Raw genomic sequence first — 21,166 nt, 5'->3', positions numbered from 1 at the left:
CCAGTTCTTTACCCTGTACCCAGTTCTTTACCCTGTTTTACCCTGTACCCAGTTCTTTACCCTGTTTTAGCCTGTACCCAGTTCTTTACCCTGTTTTACCCTGTACCCAGTTCTTTACCCTGTACCCAGTTCTTTACCCTGTTTTACCCTGTACCCAGTTCTTTACCCTGTACCCAGTTCTTTACCCTGTACCCAGTTCTTTACCCTGTTTTACCCTGTACCCAGTTCTTTACCCTGTTTTACCCTGTACCCAGTTCTTTACCCTGTTTTACCCTGTACCCAGTTCTTTACCCTGTACCCAGTTCTTTACCCTGTTTTACCCTGTACCCAGTTCTTTACCCTGTTTTACCCTGTACCCAGTTCTTTACCCTGTACCCAGTTCTTTACCCTGTTTTACCCTGTACCCAGTTCTTTACCCTGTACCCAGTTTTTTACCCTGTTTTACCCTGTACCCAGTTCTTTACCCTGTTTTACCCTGTACCCAGTTCTTTACCCTGTTTTACCCTGTACCCAGTTCTTTACCCTGTACCCAGTTCTTTACCCTGTTTTACCCTGTACCCAGTTCTTTACCCTGTTTTACCCTGTACCCAGTTCTTTACCCTGTACCCAGTTCTTTACCCTGTTTTACCCTGTACCCAGTTCTTTACCCTGTACCCAGTTCTTTACCCTGTTTTACCCTGTACCCAGTTCTTTACCCTTTTTTACCCTGTACCCAGTTCTTTACCCTGTTTTACCCTGTACCCAGTTCTTTACCCTGTTTTACCCTGTACCCAGTTCTTTACCCTGTTTTACCCTGTACCCAGTTCTTTACCCTGTTTTACCCTGTACCCAGTTCTTTACCCTGTACCCAGTTCTTTACCCTGTTTTACCCTGTACCCAGTTCTTTACCCTGTTTACCCTGTACCCAGTTCTTTACCCTGTACCCAGTTCTTTACCCTGTTTTACCCTGTACCCAGTTCTTTACCCTGTACCCAGTTCTTTACCCTGTTTTACCCTGTACCCAGTTCTTTACCCTTTTTTACCCTGTACCCAGTTCTTTACCCTGTTTTACCCTGTACCCAGTTCTTTACCCTGTACCCAGTTCTTTACCCTGTTTTACCCTGTACCCAGTTCTTTACCCTGTTCACTGTACGTCAGTGGTGACTTTAGGTAACATGGTCAGGTTACCAGACTTCTCATTATGGATTCCAATACCCAGCTCTCTTCCTTCCTCTCATGATTAGCCAGTCTCTGCCCAGGTTTCCTGTATAGCTGAGTCAGTCCAGACAGCCCTGTATCATCCCTGACGGAGAGAGGGAGGGAGGGAGGGAGAGAGAGAGACAAGTAGAGGTAGAGAGATGACGAGAGGATAGGGGGAGAGAGAGAAAAGGAGAGAGAAGAAGTAAATGATAATGACTGCCTCCTCTCTTCTAGTCGGAGCAGTAGCAGCATGAGGGACAGCACTGTGCTGCAGGCCCCAGATAAGAGCTGCTGTGCCTCCTCTCCTCCTTCCCTCCCTCTGCTTAATCTTCTCCGGTGCCAGTGGAGCTGCTTTCTTACAGCTCGCTCTGCTGTATCTGTACACATTCCTGTGTGATAACACCTTACGTCCACAGACAGACACTCAGACAGACAGCGCTCTGCTCTGGAAACTGGGCTTGACATCTATGAGCTCATCCTTCACTCCTTTACTCTGCTACTACCTCCCAAATGGCTCCCTATTCCCTATTTAGTGCACTACTTTTAACCAGGGCCCAAATGGCTCTGGATAAAAGTAGTGCACTATCTAGGGAATAGGGTGGCATATGGAATGCAAACTGGATTAGGGTGTGCTCACTCAGCCCCAGCGAGGAGAGAAGCAGTTATGTGTCTTGTCTATCCAAGCTTGTGGTCCAAGTTTAAATTGTTTCAACACTGGCCTGCTGGGTTATTTGACCATTTTACTGCAAACGGTAGAGACCAAATTACATTTGATAAGGGAATCAATGATGAGGTAATCTTGCCTTGCTCGAATGACAAAAGACTCCAGCTATGACGCTTAGTTGTAATTGTGCCTACTATAAGTGTCCTGTCTGGCTGGTCCTGGATATTGAGTCAGTGTTGAAGGTGTGTGTGAGGAATGGGTGTCTGGATATTGAGTCAGTGTTGAAGGTGTGTGTGAAGAATGGGTGTCTGGATATTGAGTCAGTGTTGAAGGTGTGTGTGAGGAATGGGTGTCTGGATATTGAGTCAGTGTTGAAGGTGTGTGTGAGGAATGGGTGTCTGGATATTGAGTCAGTGTTGAAGGTGTGTGTGAGGAATGGGTGTCTGGATATTGAGTCAGTGTTGAAGGTGTGTGTGAAGAATGGGTGTCTGGATATTGAGTCAGTGTTGAAGGTGTGTGTGAGGAATGGGTGTCTGGATATTGAGTCAGTGTTGAAGGTGTGTGTGAGGAATGGGTGTCTGGATATTGAGTCAGTGTTGAAGGTGTGTGTGAAGAATGGGTGTCTGGATATTGAGTCAGTGTTGAAGGTGTGTGTGAGGAATGGGTGTCTGGATATTGAGTCAGTGTTGAAGGTGTGTGTGAGGAATGGGTGTCTGGATATTGAGTCAGTGTTGAAGGTGTGTGTGAAGAATGGGTGTCTGGATATTGAGTCAGTGTTGAAGGTGTGTGTGAGGAATGGGTGTCTGGATATTGAGTCAGTGTTGAAGGTGTGTGTGAGGAATGGGTGTCTGGATATTGAGTCAGTGTTGAAGGTGTGTGTGAGGAATGGGTGTCTGGATATTGAGTCAGTGTTGAAGGTGTGTGTGAAGAATGGGTGTCTGGATATTGAGTCAGTGTTGAAGGTGTGTGTGAAGAATGGGTGTCTGGATATTGAGTCAGTGTTGAAGGTGTGTGTGAGGAATGGGTGTCTGGATATTGAGTCAGTGTTGAAGGTGTGTGTGAGGAATGGGTGTCTGGATATTGAGTCAGTGTTGAAGGTGTGTGTGAGGAATGGGTGTCTGGTTGCTCATCTATTCCCTTTAAAATGCACTACTGTTGCCCAAAGCCCTAGTACTACGTCAGAAGTAGTGCACTATATAGGGAATAGGGTGCCATTTGGGACACAGACTAGTCACCCCCCCACCCCCGCATTGCATCTTGGGCTGGTGATTTATGGGCGCAGAGGGCTGCAAGGAAGGACAGTTATTAACGCACTAGGCTGGAAATTGATGAGTTGGCTCGGATGCTCTGGTCTCTTGACACAGTGCAGTAACTGTTACTGCTGCTGGAGGATGGGCTACTACTGGAATTATGCCTGCCAGGCCTTTTGGCCCTGGTCAGAAGTAAGTATATGAAATAAGGTGCCATTTAGGATGCACAAAGCACTAGCCTGAGCCTCCGCCTCTCACCGCTGAGGATGGAATAGGGCTCCTAGACTATTCCATACAGGATAGATGACAGAGTAGATACTAGCTACAAACGACCAGAACATTGCAATAGATTTGGCTGTGATGTTTGGGTTCAGTCACCACCACAACAGTCAAGGTCATTTGGGCGATAGTAGCTTCCTTGTTTTATTTCTCTGACTGAATTAGTTGAGGTCTTGTGATGAATGGATTTAATAAACCACGGTTTATTTTTAAACCAATTTCCTGTGGCGTGTGGATGGGAATCTGTGAGCTGCTGCTGCTACTGGTGTAGGATAGTGAAGGATAGTGTAGGATAGTGAAGACCCCAATTTGCTCAACCCTGCCCCCTGACTGGTTTAACAAAGCATATTTCTCATACCATTGTTACCTAGAAGAATTTGGCTTCTATTTAGTTTCAATTAACAGTTTTGATGCCGCACTTGTTTGGCCTGGAATTTAAACTAGGGGAATTACTGACAGCACACAGGCTACATTATTTAAGCCTAAACTCTATATATATATTTGTGTTCAACAACATTATGGAAGCAGTGGTAGAGTACAACTCTAGCTAACTGCTGACCTTTTGTACTAGCATCATGTGACAAGCAGAGGCCAGGTTAGTGGATTTTATTGTTTCCGTTGCAGCAGATAAAAGTTAGTCATAAAACAATCCAGGCAGCTGCCCGGCAGTTAAACTAAACGCTATAGTGGATTGTTCCACTGTTTCTAGGACGTTATGACGTCGTGAGGAACTACCGGTCACGCCCATCCAAAAGGATATCAGAAGTTTATCTACCGCTGGAGGTCAGATTTTGAAATGCAAAGATTCTAGTGCTGCCATCAGTCTGCTACACTATTTATGAAAGTTGTAGTTGTAAAGAGAGCTTATGTTCTGTACTAGCCTGGTCCCAGATCTGTTTGTGCTGTCTTGCACCTGCCAACTCCTGACAATGACCATAGGAGTTAGCATTGGCAAGATGGCAAAAACAGATCTGGGACCAGGCTAACTTTGTATAGTGATATGTAGAACATGATGCTAATCACTTAATCAAGTGCTCTGACTCCCAGACAGAGACATAATGGGAGTAGTAGTATTGGTAGTGGTAGTAGTATTGGTAGTGGTAGTAGTATTGGTAGTGGTAGTAGTATTGGTAGTAGTATTGGTAGTGGTAGTAGTATTGGTAGTAGTAGTAGTATTGGTAGTGGTAGTAGTATTGGTAGTAGTATCGGTAGTGGTAGTAGTATTGGTAGTGGTAGTAGTATTGGTAGTGGTAGTAGTATTGGTAGTGGTATTGGTAGTGGTAGTGGTATTGGTAGTGGTAGTAGTAGTGGTAGTGGTAGTAGTATTGGTAGTGGTAGTAGTATTGGTAGTGGTAGTAGTATTGGTAGTAGTAGTAGTATTGGTAGTGGTAGTAGTATTGGTAGTAGTATTGGTAGTGGTAGTGGTAGTAGTATTGGTAATAGTATTGGTAGTGGTAGTAGTATTGGTAGTGGTAGTAGTAGTAGTATTGGTAGTGGTAGTAGTATTGGTAGTAGTATTGGTAGTGGTAGTAGTATTGGTAGTGGTAGTAGTATTGGTAGTGGTATTGGTAGTGGTAGTAGTATTGGTAGTGGTAGTAGTAGTGGTAGTGGTGGTAGTATTGGTAGTGGTAGTAGTATTGGTAGTGGTAGTACTATTGGTAGTGGTAGTAGTAGTGGCAGTGGTAGTGGTAGTAGTATTGGTAGTGGTAGTAGTAGTGGTAGTAGTATTGGTAGTGGTAGTAGTATTGGTAGTGGTAGCGGCAGTGGCAACAGCAGCCTAGTGGGGCGGCAGGCAGTCTAGTGGTTAGAGCGTAGTAGTGGTATTAGTGGTGGTAGTAGTAGTGGAGGTGGTGGTAGTAGTAGTGGTGGTATTAGTGGTGGTAGTAGTGGTGGTAGTAGTGGTATTAGTGATAGTAATGGTGGTAGTAGTAGTGGTGGTAGTAGTAGTGGTGGTTGTAGTAGTGGTGGTAGTAGTAGTGGAGGTAGTAGTAGTGGAGGTAGTAGTAGTGAAGGTAGTGGTTATAGTAGTGGTGGTGGTAGTAGTAGTGGAGGTAGTAGTAGTGAAGGTAGTGGTTATAGTAGTGGTGGTGGTAGTAGTGGAGGTAGTAGTAGTGGAGGTAGTAGTAGTGGTGGTAGTAGTGGAGGTGGTAGTAGTGGAGGTAGTAGTAGTGGAGGTAGTAGTAGTGGAGGTGGTAGTAGTGGAGGTGGTAGTAGTGGAGGTAGTAGTAGTGGAGGTAGTAGTAGTGGAGGTAGTAGTAGTGGAGGTAGTAGTAGTGGTGGTAGTAGTGGAGGTGGTAGTAGTGGAGGTGGTAGTAGTGGAGGTGGTAGTAGTGGAGGTAGTAGTAGTGGAGGTAGTAGTAGTGGAGGTAGTAGTAGTGGTGGTAGTAGTGGTGGTTGTAGTAGTGGTGGTGGTAGTAGTGGAGGTAGTAGTAGTGGAGGTAGTAGTAGTGAAGGTAGTGGTTGTAGTAGTAGTGGAGGTAGTAGTAGTGGTGGTAGTAGTGGAGGTTGTAGTAGTGGAGGTAGTAGTAGTGGTGGTGGTAGTAGTGGATGTAGTAGTAGTGGAGGTAGTAGTAGTGGTTGTAGTAGTGGTGGTTGTAGTAGTGGAGGTAGTAGTAGTGGAGGTAGTAGTAGTGAAGGTAGTGGTTGTAGTAGTAGTGGAGGTAGTAGTAGTGGTTGTAGTAGTGGTGGTTGTAGTAGTGGAGGTAGTAGTAGTGGAGGTAGTAGTAGTGAAGGTAGTGGTTATAGTAGTGGTGGTGGTAGTAGTAGTGGTGGTAGTAGTAGTGAAGGTAGTGGTTGTAGTAGTAATGGTGGTAGTAGTGGTGGTAGTAGTAGTGGAGGTAGTAGTAGTGGAGGTAGTAGTAGTGAAGGTAGTGGTTGTAGTAGTGGTGGTGGTAGTAGTAGTGGTGGTTGTAGTAGTGGTGGTAGTAGTGGTGGTGGTAGTAGTAGTGGTGGTTGTAGTAGTGGTGGTAGTAGTAGTGGTGGTAGTAGTAGTGGTGGTGGTAGTAGTAGTGGTGGTTGTAGTAGTGGTGGTTGTAGTAGTGGTGGTAGTAGTAGAGGTGGTTGTAGTAGTAGTGGTTGTAGTAGTGGTGGTTGTAGTAGTGGTGGTAGTAGTAGAGGTGGTAGTAGTGGAGGTAGTAGTAGTGGAGGTAGTAGTAGTGGAGGTAGTAGTAGTGGTGGTAGTAGTGGTGGTTGTAGTAGTGGTTGTAGTAGTGGTGGTTGTAGTAGTGGAGGTAGTAGTAGTGGAGGTAGTAGTAGTGGTTGTAGTAGTAGTGGTTGTAGTAGTGGTGGTTGTAGTAGTGGAGGTAGTAGTAGTGGAGGTAGTAGTAGTGGTTGTAGTAGTGGTGGTTGTAGTAGTGGAGGTAGTAGTAGTGGAGGTAGTAGTAGTGGTTGTAGTAGTAGTGGTTGTAGTAGTGGTGGTTGTAGTAGTGGAGGTAGTAGTAGTGGAGGTAGTAGTAGTGGTTGTAGTAGTGGTGGTTGTAGTAGTAGTGGTTGTAGTAGTGGAGGTAGTAGTAGTGGAGGTAGTAGTAGTGAAGGTAGTGGTTGTAGTAGTGGTGGTTGTAGTAGTGGAGGTAGTAGTAGTGGAGGTAGTAGTAGTGAAGGTAGTGGTTGTAGTAGTGGTGGTGGTAGTAGTAGTGGAGGTGATGTTCAGTTAATGTGTAGTTAGGGAGCAGGACAATGAAACATCCGGCTTGTAGAACACATCTCAATTCGGGTAACTTCCCTATTGTGCTTCCCTCCCCCAGTTGAGTTCATTTTGTTCTTATTGTCTTTGGCTGCAACCTTCTTCCCAGTTATTTGACTAAAGTGCAGGCAGGGTCCCTTCCAGTCAAAAACCTTGGCCCATCAGCATCCACACACACACACACACACAGGTCGACCGATTAATTGGAATGGGCGATTAATTAGGACCGATTTCTCTTGCGTTCCGTGCAAGCAGAGTCAGGGTATATGCAGCAGTTTGGGACGCCTGGCTCATTGCGAACTGTGTGAAGACCATTTCTTCCTAACAAAGACCGTAATTAATTTGCCAGAATTGTACATAATTATAACATTGAAGGTTGTGCAATGTAACAGCAATATTTAGACTAGGCATGCCACCCGTTAGATAAAATACACAACGGTTCCGTATAAACGTTTTGTTATCGAGATGATAGTTTCCGGATTTTACCATATTAATGACCAAAGGCTCGTATTTCTGTGTGTTATTATGTTATAATTAAGTCTATGATTTGATATTTGATAGAGCAGTCTGACTGAGTGGTGGTAGGCAGCAGCAGGCTCGTAAGCATTCATTCAAACAGCACTTTAGTGCGTTTGCCAGCAGCTCTTCGCTGTGCTTCAAGCATTGCGCTGTTTATGACTTCAAGCCTATCAACTCCCGAGATTAGGCTGGTGTTACCGATGTGAAATGGCTAGCTAGTTAGCGGGGTGCGCGCTAATAGCGTTTCAATCGGTGACGTCACTCGCTCTGAGACCTTGAAGTAGTTGTTTGCCTTGCTCTGCAAGGGCCGCGGCTTTTGTGGGGCGATGGGTAACGCTGCTTCGAGGGTGGCTGTTGTCGATGTGTTCCTTGTTTGAGCCCAGGTAGGGGCGAGGAGAGGGATGGAAGCTATACTGTTACACTGGCAATACTATAGTGCCTATAAGAACATCCAATAGTCAAAGGTATATGAAATATAAATGGTATAGAGAGAAATAGTCCTATAATTCCTATAATAACTGCAACCTCAAACTTCTTAACTGGGAATATTGAAGACTCATGTTAAAAGGAACCACCAGCTTTCATATGTTCTCATGTTCTGAGCAAGGAACTTAAACGTTAGCTTTTTTACTTTCTTCTCCAACACTTTGTTTTTGCCTTATTTAAACCAAATTGAACATGTTTCATTATTTATTTGAGGCTAAATTGATTTTATTGATGTATCATATTAAGTTAAAATAAAAGTGTTCATTCAGTATTGTTGTAATTGTCATTACTACAAATAAATAAATCGGCCGATTAATCGGTATCGGCGTTGAAAAATCATAATCGGTCGACCTCTAGAACTGACAGGTGCTGTGAACATAGAAATAGAATGAGTAGAACAAGATTAGGCTAGATAGATTCTATGGCTGTGACCTGCATGTCTGTATGTAAAGTAAGTCGTTAGACTGGGTTATTTAGCCCTAGCGCTGTCTTAGTATGATGCTTTCGGTCGCTTCTCAGAATAGACCCTAACAAACATTGAATGGCTTTTTAGTTGTTACAGGAAACATAGCTTAACTGGCTTCAAATGAAATAGTTACAGGAAATATGAACATAAGTCATGAATGACAGCATTAAGAGGGAGTCAGTGTTACACTCTGCACTATAAAGTAGAAGCTCTTATCTCTATCTTATCATGCATGGAAATGTCCCCAGTGCCTCTCGTAAAGCAGCTGCTCTTGTGTAGTGTTTTCTGTGTGTGTGTCAGGAGGGGCCTAACACCACACACACACACACACACACACACACACACACACACACACACACACACACACACACACACACACACACACACACACACACACACACAAATACACACTCTTTCAAACAAATTGCAGGGCCGTTTGGGGAGGAAATTTACGCTTCCCATTCCCATAAGACACTGCTGTTCATTTCATAACTAAGCTAGGGCCGTGTCCCAAAGGATCAAAAGTAATGCACTATATAGGGAATAGGGAGTGTGGGATTCATCTGGATTTCCACCTGCCATTTATCGTTCAACTCTACCTTTACCCCTGTGCTTCACTTTATATTAAATTCAGCTCCTACCGTTCCCCTCTTCCTGAACCCCTGTGCTTCACTTTATATTAAATTCAGCTCCTACCGTTCCCCTCTTCCTGTATCCCTGTGCTTCACTATATATTACATTCAGCTCCTACCGTTCCCCTCTTCCTGTACCCCTGTGCTTCATTATATATTAAATTCAGCTCCTACCGTTCCCCTCTTCCTGAACCCCTGTGCTTCACTATATATTACATTCAGCTCCTACCGTTCCCCTCTTCCTGAACCCCTGTGCTTCATTATATATTAAATTCAGCTCCTACCGTTCCCCTCTTCCTGTACCCCTGTGCTTCATTATATATTAAATTCAGCTCCTACCGTTCCCCTCTTCCTGTACCCCTGTGCTTCACTATATATTAAATTCAGCTCCTACCGTTCCCCTCTTCCTGTACCCCTGTGCTTCATTATATATTAAATTCAGCTCCTACCGTTCCCCTCTTCCTGTACCCCTGTGCTTCACTATATATTAAATTCAGCTCCTACCGTTCCCCTCTTCCTTTACCCCTGTGCTTCACTATATATTACATTCAGCTCCTACCGTTCCCCTCTTCCTGTACCCCTGTGCTTCATTATATATTAAATTCAGCTCCTACCGTTCCCCTCTTCCTGTACCCCTGTGCTTCATTATATATTAAATTCAGCTCCTACCGTTCCCCTCTTCCTGTACCCCTGTGCTTCATTATATATTAAATTCAGCTCCTACCGTTCCCCTCTTCCTTTACCCCTGTGCTTCACTTTATATTAAATTCAGCTCCTACCGTTCCCCTCTTCCTGTATCCCTGTGCTTCACTATATATTACATTCAGCTCCTACCGTTCCCCTCTTCCTGAACCCCTGTGCTTCATTATATATTAAATTCAGCTCCTACCGTTCCCCTCTTCCTGTACCCCTGTGCTTCATTATATATTAAATTCAGCTCCTACCGTTCCCCTCTTCCTGTACCCCTGTGCTTCATTATATATTAAATTCAGCTCCTACCGTTCCCCTCTTCCTGTACCCCTGTGCTTCATTATATATTAAATTCAGCTCCTACCGTTCCCCTCTTCCTGAACCCCTGTGCTTCATTATATATTAAATTCAGCTCCTACCGTTCCCCTCTTCCTGTACCCCTGTGCTTCATTATATATTACATTCAGCTCCTACCGTTCCCCTCTTCCTGTACCCCTGTGCTTCATTATATATTAAATTCAGCTCCTACCGTTCCCCTCTTCCTGTACCCCTGTGCTTCATTATATATTAAATTCAGCTCCTACCGTTCCCCTCTTCCTGAACCCCTGTGCTTCATTATATATTAAATTCAGCTCCTACCGTTCCCCTCTTCCTGTACCCCTGTGCTTCATTATATATTAAATTCAGCTCCTACCGTTCCCCTCTTCCTGTACCCCTGTGCTTCACTATATATTAAATTCAGCTCCTACTGTTCCCCTCTTCCTGTACCCCTGTGCTTCATTATATATTACATTCAGCTCCTACCGTTCCCCTCTTCCTGAACCCCTGTGCTTCATTATATATTAAATTCAGCTCCTACCGTTCCCCTCTTCCTGTACCCCTGTGCTTCATTATATATTACATTCAGCTCCTACCGTTCCCCTCTTCCTGTACCCCTGTGCTTCATTATATATTAAATTCAGCTCCTACCGTTCCCCTCTTCCTGTACCCCTGTGCTTCATTATATATTAAATTCAGCTCCTACCGTTCCCCTCTTCCTGAACCCCTGTGCTTCATTATATATTAAATTCAGCTCCTACCGTTCCCCTCTTCCTGTACCCCTGTGCTTCATTATATATTAAATTCAGCTCCTACCGTTCCCCTCTTCCTGTACCCCTGTGCTTCACTATATATTAAATTCAGCTCCTACTGTTCCCCTCTTCCTGTACCCCTGTGCTTCATTATATATTACATTCAGCTCCTACCGTTCCCCTCTTCCTGAACCCCTGTGCTTCACTATATATTACATTCAGCTCCTACCGTTCCCCTCTTCCTGTACCCCTGTGCTTCATTATATATTAAATTCAGCTCCTACCGTTCCCCTCTTCCTGTACCCCTGTGCTTCATTATATATTACATTCAGCTCCTACCGTTCCCCTCTTCCTGAACCCCTGTGCTTCACTTTATATTAAATTCAGCTCCTACCGTTCCCCTCTTCCTTTACCCCTGTGCTTCACTATATATTAAATTCAGCTCCTACCGTTCCCCTCTTCCTGAACCCCTGTGCTTCATTATATATTAAATTCAGCTCCTACCGTTCCCCTCTTCCTGTACCCCTGTGCTTCACTATATATTACATTCAGCTCCTACCGTTCCCCTCTTCCTGTACCCCTGTGCTTCATTATATATTAAATTCAGCTCCTACCGTTCCCCTCTTCCTGTACCCCTGTGCTTCATTATATATTAAATTCAGCTCCTACCGTTCCCCTCTTCCTGAACCCCTGTGCTTCATTATATATTAAATTCAGCTCCTACCGTTCCCCTCTTCCTGTACCCCTGTGCTTCATTATATATTAAATTCAGCTCCTACCGTTCCCCTCTTCCTGTACCCCTGTTCTTCACTATATATTAAATTCAGCTCCTACCGTTCCCCTCTTCCTGTACCCCTGTGCTTCATTATATATTAAATTCAGCTCCTACCGTTCCCCTCTTCCTGAACCCCTGTGCTTCACTATATATTAAATTCAGCTCCTACCGTTCCCCTCTTCCTGTATCCCTGTGCTTCACTATATATTACATTCAGCTCCTACCGTTCCCCTCTTCCTGAACCCCTGTGCTTCATTATATATTACATTCAGCTCCTACCGTTCCCCTCTTCCTGAACCCCTGTGCTTCATTATATATTAAATTCAGCTCCTACCGTTCCCCTCTTCCTGTACCCCTGTGCTTCATTATATATTAAATTCAGCTCCTACCGTTCCCCTCTTCCTGTACCCCTGTGCTTCATTATATATTAAATTCAGCTCCTACCGTTCCCCTCTTCCTGTACCCCTGTGCTTCATTATATATTAAATTCAGCTCCTACCGTTCCCCTCTTCCTGTACCCCTGTGCTTCATTATATATTAAATTCAGCTCCTACCATTCCCCTCTTCCTGTACCCCTGTGCTTCATTATATATTAAATTCAGCTCCTACCGTTCCCCTCTTCCTGTACCCCTGTGCTTCATTATATATTAAATTCAGCTCCTACCGTTCCCCTCTTCCTGTACCCCTGTGCTTCATTATATATTATATTCAGCTCCTACCGTTCCCCTCTTCCTGAACCCCTGTGCTTCATTATATATTAAATTCAGCTCCTACCGTTCCCCTCTTCCTGTACCCCTGTGCTTCATTATATATTACATTCAGCTCCTACCGTTCCCCTCTTCCTGTACCCCTGTGCTTCATTATATATTAAATTCAGCTCCTACCGTTCCCCTCTTCCTGTACCCCTGTGCTTCATTATATATTACATTCAGCTCCTACCGTTCCCCTCTTCCTGAACCCCTGTGCTTCACTATATATTACATTCAGCTCCTACCGTTCCCCTCTTCCTGTACCCCTGTGCTTCATTATATATTAAATTCAGCTCCTACTGTTCCCCTCTTCCTGTACCCCTGTGCTTCATTATATATTAAATTCAGCTCCTACCGTTCCCCTCTTCCTGAACCCCTGTGCTTCACTATATATTAAATTCAGCTCCTACCGTTCCCCTCTTCCTTTACCCCTGTGCTTCACTATATATTAAATTCAGCTCCTACCGTTCCCCTCTTCCTGAACCCCTGTGCTTCATTATATATTAAATTCAGCTCCTACCGTTCCCCTCTTCCTTTACCCCTGTGCTTCACTTTATATTAAATTCAGCTCCTACCGTTCCCCTCTTCCTGAACCCCTGTGCTTCACTATATATTAAATTCAGCTCCTACCGTTCCCCTCTTCCTTTACCCCTGTGCTTCACTATATATTACATTCAGCTCCTACCGTTCCCCTCTTCCTGTACCCCTGTGCTTCATTATATATTACATTCAGCTCCTACCGTTCCCCTCTTCCTGTACCCCTGTGCTTCACTATATATTAAATTCAGCTCCTACCGTTCCCCTCTTCCTGAACCCCTGTGCTTCACTATATATTACATTCAGCTCCTACCGTTCCCCTCTTCCTGTACCCCTGTGCTTCATTATATATTAAATTCAGCTCCTACTGTTCCCCTCTTCCTGTACCCCTGTGCTTCATTATATATTAAATTCAGCTCCTACCGTTCCCCTCTTCCTGTACCCCTGTGCTTCATTATATATTAAATTCAGCTCCTACCGTTCCCCTCTTCCTGTACCCCTGTGCTTCATTATATATTACATTCAGCTCCTACCGTTCCCCTCTTCCTGAACCCCTGTGCTTCACTATATATTAAATTCAGCTCCTACCGTTCCCCTCTTCCTGTATCCCTGTGCTTCACTATATATTACATTCAGCTCCTACCGTTCCCCTCTTCCTCTACCCCTGTGCTTCACTATATATTACATTCAGCTCCTACCGTTCCCCTCTTCCTGTACCCCTGTGCTTCATTATATATTAAATTCAGCTCCTACCGTTCCCCTCTTCCTGAACCCCTGTGCTTCATTATATATTAAATTCAGCTCCTACCGTTCCCCTCTTCCTGTACCCCTGTGCTTCATTATATATTACATTCAGCTCCTACCGTTCCCCTCTTCCTGTACCCCTGTGCTTCATTATATATTACATTCAGCTCCTACCGTTCCCCTCTTCCTGTACCCCTGTGCTTCATTATATATTAAATTCAGCTCCTACCGTTCCCCTCTTCCTGTACCCCTGTGCTTCATTATATATTAAATTCAGCTCCTACCGTTCCCCTCTTCCTGAACCCCTGTGCTTCACTATATATTAAATTCAGCTCCTACCGTTCCCCTCTTCCTGTACCCCTGTGCTTCACTATATATTACATTCAGCTCCTACCGTTCCCCTCTTCCTGTACCCCTGTTCTTCACTATATAATAAATGATTATATAAACACACTGTGCCATCACATCAGTAATCTAAGAGAGGACCTGCTCTGACATGTTACAGCATCTCAGGAATGTGTACTGTAGCTAGCTAGTCCCACACTATGTGTGTGCCTGTATGCCTGTGTGTGTGTGTGTGTGTGTGTGTGTGTGTGTGTGTGTGTGTGTGTGTGTGTGTGTGTGTGTGTGTGTGTGTGTGTGTGTGTGTGTGTGTGTGTGTGTGTGTGTGTGCCTCAGCGCTGCTCAGCTCTGTGTCTGAGATGCACACACACACACACACACACACACACACACAGTGCCTGCATTATTCTGCTGGTCAGATGCTCCCCAAGTGCTGTCCCCAGATCAGCTGGTGTGACTGACAACCATCCAACCGGCAAACTGATGCTGCAAACACGCTATTGTGTCTCATCATGCAATGATGGATAGAAACATGAACCATTAATAAATTATGGACAATGTGAGGGGAGTTCAGATTGTTTAGACAGGTTAGCTGACAACGTCACGAAAACGATGTGCACGCTTAAGTGGGGCAGAAGGCTGTGTGCTTTTGTGATTCTGGATGACCAGATAGCTAGCACAATGACAACAAACTGCCATGAGGAGAATAGTAGGTGGCTCATTTCAGTTAGTTTTATCTTGTTCTTGATTCAATGTCTTGTTTACAATAAACATTGGAGACTAAATATAATTGACATGTTGTCAACAGTCTAAGCCAACCCCGTCTGTTTTGCCCCATAGTTGCGCAATGCGTCGGTTTTGTTGCTAAACAACCAACCTGTCCTATCACACTTAGAGTACTGTCCAGTTACATGGTCAATCCCTGGTCCTATCACACTTAGAGTACTGTCCAGTTATATGGTCAATCCCTGGTCCTATCACACTTAGAGTACTGTCCAGTTACATGGTCAATCCCTGGTCCTATCACACTTAGAGTACTGTCCAGTTACATGGTCAATCCCTGGTCCTATCACACTTAGAGTACTGTCCAGTTATATGGTCAATCCCTGGTCCTATCACACTTAGAGTAGTGTCCAGTTATATGGTCAATCCCTGGTCCTATCACACTTAGAGTAGTGTCCAGTTATATGGTCAATCCCTGGTCCTATCACACTTAGAGTAGTGTCCAGTTATATGGTCATCAGCAGCAAAGATATAAAAAAGCTCCAAATGGCTCAAAACAGGGCTGCCAGATTAGCTCTTCATTGCTCTATCTATATGAATATTATCCAAATGCATCACAATCTCTCATGGCTTCACGTTGAAAACAAATTACTATCCAGTCTTCTGATTTTCTTTAGGAATGTTATATTTTTCAAAAACCCACAGTATTTTTCAGACCAGTTAGTACATACTAGCAACACACATAACCAACAAACCAGACAGGTAAATTCAGGGCATCTAAGACAACCCAAGCACAGGACAAATCGCCTTAAATCTACATTTTTATGTAGAGCCATAGCTGAATGGAACTCTTTACCAATACATATTTCTCAGGCAAAAAGTAAATCCACCTTCAAGAAAAATAAAAGAACATCTAATGCTATAGACCATATGACTGGACAGGAAATAGAAAGAACATCTAATGCTATAGACCATATGACTGGACAGGAAATAGAAAGAACATCTAATGCTATAGACCATATGACTGGACAGGAAATAGAAAGAACATCTAATGTGATAGACCATATGACTGGACAGGAAATAGAAAGAACATCTAATGCTATAGACCATATGACTGGAAAGGAAATAGAAAGAACATCTAATGCTATAGACCATATGACTGGACAGGAAATAGAAAGAACATCTAATGAGATAGACCATATGACTGGACAGGAAATAGAAAGAACATCTAATGCTATAGACCATATGACTGGACAGGAAATAGAAAGAACATCTAATGCTATAGACCATATGACTGGACAGGAAATAGAAAGAACATCTAATGCTATAGACCATATGACTGGACAGGAAATAGAAAGAACATCTAATGCTATAGACCATATGACTGGACAGGAAATAGAAAGAACATCTAATGCTATAGACCATATGACTGGACAGGAAATAGAAAGAACATCTAATGCTATAGACCATATGACTGGACAGGAAGTAGAAAGAACATCTAATGCTATAGACCATATGACTGGACAGGAAGTAGAAAGAACATCTAATGCTATAGACCATATGACTGGACAGGAAATAGAAAGAACATCTAATGCTATAGACCATATGACTGGACAGGAAATAGAAAGAACATCTAATGCTATAGACCATATGACTGGACAGGAAATAGAAAGAACATCTAATGCTATAGACCATATGACTGGACAGGAAATAGAAAGAACATCTAATGTGATAGACCATATGACTGGACAGGAAATAGAAAGAACATCTAATGCTATAGACCATATGACTGGACAGGAAGTAGAAAGAACATCTAATGCTATAGACCATATGACTGGACAGGAAGTAGAAAGAACATCTAATGCTATAGACCATATGACTGGACAGGAAATAGAAAGAACATCTAATGCTATAGACCATATGACTGGACAGGAAATAGAAAGAACATCTAATGCTATAGACCATATGACTGGACAGGAAGTAGAAATTATCAACTGAATGTTAAATGTGTTTCCTGTCAGGTATTTTAATTGTCTGTATTGTCTACTTGTTGAATGTTTGTGAAGTCTTGATTTGTGGTTATTTATAATGTATTGTTAATTGGTGTTGGACCCCAGGAAGATTAGCTAGAGTTACGGCGTTAGCTAATGGGGATCCTAATAAAAATGACAAATGACTGTCTCTAGACGATGCAAGGACAATGCCTCATCATGTTTAATATGAATAATCATCTAAATAGGCCTGGCTATTGGGCTGGTTTGTAAGTAGGTTAGGTTAGGTTAGGTTAGGTTTTGGTTAGGTTTGGTTAGTTTAGGTTTGGTTAGGTTAGGTTAGGTTAGGTTTGGCTGGGCTTGGTTAGGTTTGGTTAGGTTAGGATAGGTTTGGTTGGGCTTGGTTAGGTTAGGTTTGGTTAGGTTTGGTTAGGTGTGGTTAGGCTTGGTTAGGTTAGGTTAGGTTTGGTTGGGCTTGGTTATGTTAGGTTTGGTTAGGTTTGGTTAGGTTAGGTTAGGTTTGGTTAGGATAGGTTAGGCTAGGTTTGGTTAGGTTAGGTTAGGTTAGGTTTGGTTAGGTTTGGTTAGGTTTGGTTAGGCTTGGTTAGGTTAGGTTAGGTTTGGTTGGGCTTGGTTATGTTAGGTGTGGTTAGGTGTGGTTAGGTTAGGTTTGGTTAGGATAGGTTAGGATAGGTTTGGTTAGGTTTGGTTGGGTTAGGTTGGGCTTGGTTAGGTTAGGTTTGGTTAGATGTGGTTAGGTTTGGTTAGATTAGGTTAGGTTAGGTTTGGTTAGGTTTGGTTGAGTTAGGTTGGGCTTGGTTAGGTTAGGTTTGGTTAGATGTGGTTAGGTTTGGTTAGATTAGGTTAGGTTAGGTTTGGTTAGGTTTGGTTAGGTTAGGTTAGGTTGGGCTTGGTTAGGTTAGGTTTGGTTAGGTGTGGTTAGGTTTGGTTTGGTTAGATTAGGTTTGGAGGTGCTGCTTATTGTATCCCAGGGCCAGGGCCTGTTTATCCTCTACCCCTCAAAACTGACAGCCTCTTCCTTCACCTCCTTCACACTGTGTGTGTGTGTGTGTGTGTGTGTGTGTGTGTGTGTGTGTGTGTGTGTGTGTGTGTGTGTGTGTGTGTGTGTGTGTGTGTGTGTGTGTGTGTAAAAATCGTCTCGGGCCATGCTTAATATCACGGTGGTTGTGTCTGTGTTTTATTTTTCTCTGATCTGAAATCATTGCTAAATGGAAAAGTGTCTTTAAACTTCTTCTGCCCTTTTCACAGTGGAACCATGTTGATAGCAGGTCAAGTAGTAGCTTCACACTGCCTGTACTTATGCTCTAAATATGTCTGTTCTTTTGTCCTCCAGGACTTACGACAGAGGGCCTGTATCGCGTGAGTGGTAACAAGACTGATCAAGACAATATTCAGAAGCAGTTTGATCAAGGTAAAACACAGCTGCAATTGTCAACTCACTATTTTACTTGCGATCCTCTCACCGAAATGTATTTTTTCTTTTTCTCTTCTGTTTCTTTTCTTATCTTTACAAGCTCAATGTTTTGCTTATTATCTTTACAAGCTCAATGTTTTCCTTATTATCTTTACAAGCTCAATGTTTTGCTTATTATCTTTACAAGCTCAATGTTTTGCTTATTATCTTTACAAGCTCAATGTTTTCCTTATTATCTTTACAAGCTCAATGTTTTCCTTATTGTCTTTATAAGCTCAATGTTTTCCTTATTGTCTTTACAAGCTCAATGTTTTCCTTATTATCTTTACAAGCTCTCTGTTTTCCTTATTATCTTTACAAGCTCAATGTTTTCCTTATTATCTTTACAAGCTCAGTGTTTTCCTTATTATCTTCACAAGCTCAGTGTTTTCCTTATTATCTTTACAAGCTCAGTGTTTTCCTTATTATCTTTACAAGCTCAATGTTTTGCTTATTATCTTTACAAGCTCAGTGTTTTCCTTATTATCTTCACAAGCTCAGTGTTTTCCTTATTATCTTTACAAGCTCAATGTTTTGCTTATTATCTTTACAAGCTCAGTGTTTTCCTTATTATCTTCACAAGCTCAGTGTTTTCCTTATTATCTTTACAAGCTCTCTGTTTTCCTTATTATCTTTACAAGCTCAATGTTTTGCTTATTATCTTTACAAGCTCAATGTTTTCCTTATATCTTTACAAGCTCAATGTTTTGCTTATTATCTTTACAAGCTCTCTGTTTTCCTAATTGTCTTTACAAGCTCTCTGTTTTCCTTATTATCTTTACAAGCTCAATGTTTTCCTTATTATCTTTACAAGCTCTCTGTTTCCCTTATTATCTTTACAAGCTCAATGTTTTGCTTATTATCTTTACAAGCTCAATGTTTTGCTTATTATGTTTACAAGCTCAATGTTTTCCTTATTATCTTTACAAGCTCAATGTTTTCCTTATTATCTTTACAAGCTCAGTGTTTTCCTTATTATCTTTACAAGCTCTCTGTTTTCCTTATTATCTTTACAAGCTCAATGTTTTGCTTATTATCTTTACAAGCTCAATGTTTTCCTTATTATCTTTACAAGCTCAATGTTTTCCTTATTATCTTTACAAGCTCAATGTTTTCCTTATTATCTTTACAAGCTCAATGTTTTCCTTATTATCTTCACAAGCTCACTGTTTTCCTTATTGTCTTTACAAGCTCAGTGTTTTCCTTATTATCTTTACAAGTTCAATGTTTTCCTTATTATCTTTACAAGCTCAGTGTTTTCCTTATTATCTTTACAAGCTCAGTGTTTTCCTTATTATCTTTACAAGCTCACTGTTTTCCTTATTATTTTTACAAGCTCACTGTTTTCCTTATTATCTTCACAAGCTCAGTGTTTTCCTTATTATCTTTACAAGCTCAGTGTTTTCCTTATTATCTTCACAAGCTCAGTGTTTTCCTTATTATCTTTACAAGCTCAGTGTTTTCCTTATTATCTTTACAAGCTCTCTGTTTTCCTTATTGTCTTTACAAGCTCAATGTTTTCCTTATTATCTTTACAAGCTCAATGTTTTCCTTATATCTTTACAAGCTCAATGTTTTGCTTATTATCATTACAAGCTCTCTGTTTTCCTAATTGTCTTTACAAGCTCAATGTTTTGCTTATTATCTTTACAAGCTCAATGTTTTCCTTATTATCTTTACAAGCTCTCTGTTTTCCTTATTATCTTTACAAGCTCAATGTTTTGCTTATTATCTTTACAAGCTCAATGTTTTGCTTATTATCTTTACAATCTCAATGTTTTCCTTATTATCTTTACAAGCTCAATGTTTTCCTTATTGTCTTTACAAGCTCAATGTTTTGCTTATTATCTTTACAAGCTCAATGTTTTGCTTATTATCTTTACAAGCTCTCTGTTTTCCTTATTAGCTTTACAAGCTCTCTGTTTTCCTTATTATCTTTACAAGCTCTCTGTTTTATCTTTACAAGCTCAATGTTTTCCTTATTATCTTTACAAGCTCAATGTTTTCCTTATTATCTTTACACGCTCTCTGTTTTCCTTATTATCTTTACAAGCTCAGTGTTTTCCTTATTATCTTTACACGCTCTCTGTTTTCCTTATTGTCTTTACAAGCTCAGTGTTTTCCTTATTATCTTTACAATCTCAATGTTTTCCTTATTGTCTTTACAAGCTCAGTGTTTTCCTTATTATCTTTACAAGCTCAATGTTTTCCTTATTATCTTTACAAGCTCAATGTTTTCCTTATTATCTTTACAAGCTCAGTGTTTTCCTTATTATCTTTACAAGCTCACTGTTTTCCTTATTATCTTTACAAGCTCAGTGTTTTCCTTATTATCTTCACAAGCTCAGTGTTTTCCTTATTATCTTTACAGGCTCTCTGTTTTCCTTATTGTCTTTACAAGCTCAATGTTTTGCTTATTATCTTTACAAGCTCAATGTTTTCCTTATTGTCTTTACAAGCTCAATGTTTTGCTTATTGTCTTTACAAGCTCAATGTTTTGCTTATTATCTTTACAAGCTCAGTGTTTTCCTTATTATCTTTACAAGCTCTCTGTTTTCCTTATTGTCTTTACAAGCTCAATGTTTTGCTTATTGTCTTTACAAGCTCAATGTTTTGCTTATTATCTTTACAAGCTCAGTGTTTTCCTTATTATCTTTACAAGCTCAGTGTTTTCCTTATTATCTTTACAAGCTCTCTGTTTTCCTTATTGTCTTTACAAGCTCAATGTTTTGCTTATTGTCTTTACAAGCTCAATGTTTTCCTTATTATCTTTACAAGCTCAATGTTTTCCTTATTGTCTTTACAAGCTCAATGTTTTGCTTATTATCTTTACAAGCTCAATGTTTTGCTTATTATCTTTACAAGCTCTCTGTTTTCCTTATTAGCTTTACAAGCTCTCTGTTTTCCTTATTAT

General features: G+C 41.7%; 1 protein-coding gene across 1 annotated transcript in view; it reads left to right on the top strand.

Moving 5' to 3' along the window:
* The window catches only part of LOC120022990 (rho GTPase-activating protein 5-like), a 72,860-nt gene that overhangs the window by 32,088 nt on the left and 19,606 nt on the right, over nt 1–21,166 (top strand). Inside the window, exon 4 of the mRNA XM_038966941.1 lies at nt 18,133–18,210. Within this exon, the coding sequence (XP_038822869.1) occupies nt 18,133–18,210 (78 nt within the window). The remainder of the gene's footprint in view (nt 1–18,132; nt 18,211–21,166) is intronic.

This window comes from Salvelinus namaycush, chromosome 28 (assembly GCF_016432855.1).
Source record: "Salvelinus namaycush isolate Seneca chromosome 28, SaNama_1.0, whole genome shotgun sequence".
Taxonomy (NCBI): Eukaryota; Metazoa; Chordata; class Actinopteri; order Salmoniformes; family Salmonidae; genus Salvelinus; species Salvelinus namaycush.
This window is presented reverse-complemented; position numbering and strand designations above follow the sequence as displayed.